Raw genomic sequence first — 6637 nt, forward strand, 5'->3', positions numbered from 1 at the left:
ATCTGCATCTGCACAAAGCTGCGTACAGGTACTGTTCACCTGTCCTGCTTCACCTCTCCCCAAGCAGGAAGTACTGGTAGCTGAGAGGGCCCGTCCCCTGATGCTGACTGAGGACAATGGTTGTCTTGGTGACATTCTTAGGCTCCAGGCAACCATCCTTGAAATTGCCTCAGCAGGCCTTGGGCCGCCAAAAGGGAGGTAACATTCATGGGTTGAGAACGGGGTGTTCTGGTGGATTGAGGACAGCCTGCTAGCTTCACCTGGGTGACAAGTTGAGAACTCCAGCATCCCGTGGCCCCAAGACTTCAGAGGTACCTGCCACCTCACCAGGTAGCCCAAGTGTTCCCTCTTCAGTTTGGTGAAGTGCAGAAGACCAGGTGCAGACATGTCTAATCCACAGGCATTGGACGTTCCTGCAGTGGTTTTTGACAACGGTTCGGGACTCTGCAAAGTAGGCCTGTCTGGGGAGATCGGACCCCGGCAAGTCATCAACTCTGTGGTGGGGCATCCTAAATTCAACATACCTTCAGCCAGGGCCAATCGCAAGAAGTACTTTGTGGGGGAAGAAGCCCAGTACAGGTACGATGCCTTATATCTGCACTACCCGATTGAGCGTGGGCTGGTAACCAGATGGGATGACATGGAGAAACTCTGGAAGCATCTCTTCGAGTGGGACCTGGGAGTGAAACCCAGTGAACAGCCCATACTGCTGACGGAGCCTTCCCTGAACCCGAGAGAGACGCGAGAGAAGACGGCGGAGATCCTGTTCGAGAAATTCAGTGTGCCGGCGCTCTACCTGCTGAACCACGCGGCGGGAGCGCTCTACGCTTCGGCCTGCGTGACCGGGCTGGTGGTGGACAGTGGGGATGGGGTCACTTGCACTGTCCCCGTCTTTGAGGGCTACTCCCTCCCTCACGCAGTCACCAAGCTCTATGTGGCAGGGAGGGACATCACAGAGCACCTCACGCGGCTCCTCCTGGCCCGAGGCTGTACCTTCCCTTGCATACTCAACAAGGCTGTGGTGGATGACATCAAAGAGAAGTCCTGCTATGTCTCCTTGGAGCCAGAGATAGAGCCATCCAAGAGGCGGCAGGAGGTCCTGACAGAATTCAAACTGCCCGATGGAAATGTCATCCACATGGGGGACCATCTATACCAGGTACCTGAGGTTCTCTTCGCGCCCGACCAGCTGGGCATCCATGACCCCGGGCTCTCCAAAATGGTCTGCAGCACTATCGCCAAGTGCGACGCCGACATCCAGAGCAACCTTTTTGCAGACATCGTGCTGTCTGGAGGCACCACCCTCTTCCCTGGGCTGGAGGAAAGGCTCATGAAAGAACTGGAAGAGATGGCTTCCAGGGGGACCCCCATCAAGATCACCGCTTCTCCAGATAGATGTTTCTCTGCGTGGATTGGTGCATCCATCATGACCTCTATGAGCAGTTTCAAGCAGATGTGGGTCACCTCTGAGGACTTTAAGGAGTTTGGCAAATTCGTGGTCCAGAGAAAATGCTTTTGAAGAACATTGCACACTGGAAACACCTCGAAATGCCGGCGCCAGCTGCAGTACCAGCTGGTGGTGACATGGTCCCTTGGGCTTCCGTACAATGTTCAATAAACCACTTTCCCCGTTTCCATTTTCGGTTGATGCTCTGTAGCTCCAGGGTACTTTCCCATTGCACTTGCAAACGTTTAAGTGGTCCTGTTCCACCCTTACTGTCCCATGAACTTCTGAGTCCCTCTTTCTCCACAGAAAACCTTGGGATGTGTGTTCAGGCTCTGTCCAATTTCAGGGTTTCCTGTCAAATGTGCCTGACCCTCGCGCCTAGAAGCCGGGTTCACGAGGGTCCCTACAATCTTTGCTGCAACTGGCGTCACAGGTGCTTCGGATAGAACCAGTGTACGGGAGACAGAGTCACCAAGGAAAGTGTGGAGAGAGCCAGCAATGTGGTCAAAGCAGAAATGCTACCCTGTTTTTAGGGCTAAACAAACCATTTCACTGGGTTCGCCCTGAGTTAGGACAGCAGTGCTCTTGATCTAATATGAGATCAGGCAGATAAGGAGATGGGAAAGAGGGCGGGACCCTGAAATGTTCACTTCTTTAGGGCTCTTTAAGTTCAGGAACTCCGCTCCTAGTTCATTAATAATTGAAACATCAATAATCAATACTTCTACTTGATTATTCTTCCTTTTCACTTCCAAATCTGTGCATAGCACCTTTTTAGGGGTGGAACACGGGAAACTGTTAATGACTCTTAGTGAAGTAGTCGCTGGATCAATTATGCACGCATATGTCCTGTATTACTTCCCCAAAACATCATCGTGTGACAAGTGGAAAATGCAAGGAACGCTCTATTATACAATCTTTGTGGTGAACACACCAGTGATCATGTCTCATATATTTGCATGTATACACCTATTTGTATGTACACATATAAATGAGTATTTATTTTTAAATGACTGTAAACATTTAGAGAAATGTATCAAAGGATAAACACCCACCGTGATGTTTACACAAGTTTCTGAGGAGGGATGGAAGGAATGTAAGGAGAGGTGTAAGGAAAGCTGGAAGTAAATCAAAAAGTAAACATTCTTTTAAGAATTGCAGTCTGTAAATAATGAAGCTATCCATTAGAGTATTCACATTTTGCACATGTCTTCCCAAATCCATGTTCAGTGATGTCACACGCTAGCTTCAATACCACCATGAAAATTTCAAACCATATTATTCACGAGGCATCAGGTCTTTTTAATTTCATGTTTTTCTGAGAGTGCTGGTTTAACAGCAAACCTCTGTTTACACACAACTTCCAGTGGAACAAGATGATAGTGGAATGACACCTCAAAGGAGTCAGCAAACATTATTCGTTGGGATTTATACAACTATAATTCCAAGAAAGATGGTAACGAAGGTGTTTTCTGACAACAAGGTATTTCCGTAAACAGAACTTTGGTGAAAGATGTGCATGTATGACATTAATTGAAGGCATATAGAAATGATCACAGAAAACATACATACACACCCACATATGTGAGTATTTGCGTACACATTGTATAACTATGAAGAAAATATGAGCATTGGAAAAATGTTCAAAATCGGTGTCGATTACAAATATCCACGTAGAAATGTATAGCATTAAAAGAAAAATACTATTATTCTGAGGTGTGTGAATCATGGGCACGGTCTGAATTTTATAATCTTTGGATATACTTGAATTATTCAGAAAAAAGAACATTAAATAAATTTGGAGACCATCTTCTGAAACTGAATATGCTCCTATTGTAAAAACAAAAACAATTTAGCACCTACCCTTCAAAACAACTAAAGGGTCAAAGAAGTCTTAAATGAATTCATGAGAAAAAGAACTAAAAAAGTAATAATAACAGTATTAGAAATTAGGAGGTGAAATGGACTCTATATTGAATTAATCAGAAACCTACAGTTTATTCTGTTATAAGTAAAAATAAAAGGCTGAATAACAATGAACTAAGTATTACATGTACTAATTTGTGTATGTTGAACCATCCTGCCCTCCCTATTGAAACTAACTTGATCTAGTTGATGTGCTGATGAATTTAAGTTGCTGGTTTCATTCAGGTTTTTCATCTCTGAGCATCAGGGATATTGGTCTACATTTTTTCAGTTTTTTGATTTGTCTTTCTCAGATTTTGGTGACAGGGTAATACTGGGCTCATAGAATTCGTTTAAGGGGCTCCTAAACACATGGAATGCTTCAAGAAGAATTGGTTTTAATTTTTCCTGTAAGTTTGATAAAAGGTATTTTCCTTCTTGGGAGATTTTTTAAATTATTCATCAAATCTCATTATTTATTATTAGCTTTTTCATACTTTTATGTTTTCTTGGTTCCATTTTGCTAAAATATATATTATCAGAAATTTGTCCATTTCTTCTAGATTTTCCAGTATATTAACAGAAAATTTTTGAAATGAATCTGTTATGATCCTTTGTATTTCTGTGGTTTTGGTTATAATGACTTTTTTGTAATATATACAGTTACTTATTTAGGATTTTTCTCTTTTTTCCTTGGTTAGTCTAGCTAAAGTTTTGTTGATTTTGTTTATGTTTCCACAGAATGAACTCTTTGTTTCATTGATCTTTTGTATTTTTGCATCTGCTTTATTAATTTTTGATGTAATATTTGTCATTTATTTCTCTTAATTTTTTGTTTCTTTGTTCTTGATCCTGTCCTTAATTGAACTTTGTCTATTTTCATGTACTTATTCATTTCTCAATTTCTTCTTAGTATTGCCTTTGCTGCATTCCACAAATTTTCATAGGTTTTGCCATGTTCTTTTGTTTCCAGAAATTTTTAGTTTTTTTTCTGACTTCATGAATGACGTACTGTTTGTTCAAATGTGTGTTTTCCAGTGTCTATGCATTTGTATTATTACTCAACTTCATTCAGATGTTTATTTCTGGTTTTATTGCTTTGTGATCAGAAAAGATACAGAGTATACTTTATATTTAATAAGTTGTGTTTTGTAACCTAATATGGGGTCTACATGAAAGAACTTTCCATGCCTTGAATGAAAGATAAAAATCATTTTATCATCTCAATAAAGAAAAAGCTTTCAGAAGAACTCAACATCACTTCATGGAAAAAATAGATTAAGTAGACAATGATCTTATCTTAACATAAAAAGGCTCTATATGATAAACCAACACAATCATCATGCTGCATAGGGGAAACCTGAAAACATTTCCTCTAAGTTCAAGAACTAACAAGGGTTTCCAATGTAGCCACTCTGAGTACAGTACTAGAAGTTTTAGCCAGAGTAACTAGGCAGTGGAAAGAAACAAAATGTATCCAAATAGGAAAGGAGGAAATCAAATCACACCTATTTGTAGATGATACAATTCTATACATAAGTACAACTAAAGATTCCACATAATGTCAAATAGAACTGTTAATTTCCCAAATGTAGCAATTTTGGAAAATTTCACTTTTATGTATTTAATAGTATAGGAAAAAATAACATATGCTAAACCATCTTATGAGTACAATTTAAATTTGGTACCCTGATCTATATTAGGAAATGAATGAAAAACAGAGTTATGCCTCAATCATGAACACAGATGCAAATTACACAAAATATTAGCATGACAATTTCATCAGTGTATGAAAAAGTACATTTATCAAAACCTACTGTGGTTATTCCAGGAATGCAAGGTTGTTATATCATTTGTGTATCTAGGGGCTTAATTCACTATAACTTATTAGATTCAAGGAGAGCATTGAATTATGGCCAACATCCATTCATGACACAGTATTCAAAGCAAAATAGTTATTATGATGATAAACTCATTACTCATATCTATACATCTATACCAAGCATATTACAAAAGTTCTGCAAACATTGCTGTACAAATATCTACTTAAATCCCTCATCGAGAGCCTGGTGCCTACCCCCAGGGAATTCAACCTGGCCCCTTAGCCCCATGCAGGGAATGCCATGCCCAGGAATGCCATGTGCTATGGTACCCCATCTACCAATGTGTGGTATCCTCCACCTTGGGACACCTCTGCTACCATCTTGGGTTACCTCTGTTGCCAGTGCTGCCATCTTTAGTTGGGTCAGCTTCCATCTTGGGACACTTACTTGGGTAGAAGCTCATTATCAAAGTACCTACAGGTTAGCCACTGCTGCTGCCACCAACAGACATGGCCTCTTCCATCTAGGGATAACAGACAGGACCTAAAAGAACATCACCAAGGTCCCTGAAGGCTCAGTTACATATGAGGTATCCCTGCTAGGTGTAATAATAGCCACTATCCTGCTGCAGAGAAAGGAGAGAGCCTTGCAAGGGGTCAGTAGTTGGGAAAAGGGTGTGAGGGCATCTTGATTACAGCTCATCCAGCTAACCAGTCTGGCACCCACCAGGATCCCAGAGACAACTCAGGCAGCACTTGCTGGGACCTGACATTAATGTGGCCTATAACTCTCCCCAGTATGGTACCCACCAATCACCTAGTGCAGTCTGTTTGACAATCAACAGGGCCCCCTTGCTTCTCAATCCCCAGTCTCCCAATCACCCCCTAGTCACCAACTGACCCAGTGCCTACAGCAACTTGGCTGGCACACAGCTCTCAATGCCTGGTACTGATTTTCCCAATATAGAACTACTTTCCAAGATAAGTGCACAGGTTCTGGTGCTCAGTCCTCAGGACCTCCAGGGAGATAGGTTCCTGATTAGGCAGTTGAAAGGGCAGGGGCAGGAGAGACACAATTTAGAGACTAAATTATAGACCAGGAACTGTGGGGTCCACAAGTGAGGGAAGGGGCTAAGACCAGACCCCTGTGTCACACAAGTGGACCCCAACAGAGAGTCTGGTGGTGCAGTCTTCGAGAGGAACTGGCAATTGCTATCCCTGTTTCCTGGGGTTCTGCCTCCAAGTCTAATGCTCCCATCTTAGTACCTTTCAGCATGCTGAGGGTGAAGTTACCAGCAAACTCGATACAACCCCACCTATCAGAAGATAATGGAGGCAGAGAAGATATTGAACTCAAACAGAAACAACTGTTCAATTTTCCTGCAAGACTTTTGTTTTCTTCCCCCTCTACTTTTTCTTTTTTTCTTTTTTCATTTCCCACCCTCACATCCCTAACAACTTTG

General features: G+C 42.0%; 1 protein-coding gene across 1 annotated transcript; it reads left to right on the forward strand.

The window, feature by feature from the left end:
* Window positions 1-385: 385 nt before the first annotated feature.
* LOC306650626 (actin-related protein T1-like) lies at window positions 386-1519 on the forward strand (the record flags this gene model as incomplete). The annotated part of the gene is made up of 1 exon (XM_079122737.1): window positions 386-1519. One exon carries the CDS (start codon window positions 386-388, stop codon window positions 1517-1519), a length of 1134 nt encoding a protein of 377 aa, XP_078978863.1.
* Window positions 1520-6637: the final 5118 nt, after the last annotated feature.

The sequence above is a fragment of the Sciurus vulgaris genome, assembly GCF_902686455.1.
Source record: "Sciurus vulgaris genome assembly, chromosome: X".
Taxonomy (NCBI): Eukaryota; Metazoa; Chordata; class Mammalia; order Rodentia; family Sciuridae; genus Sciurus; species Sciurus vulgaris.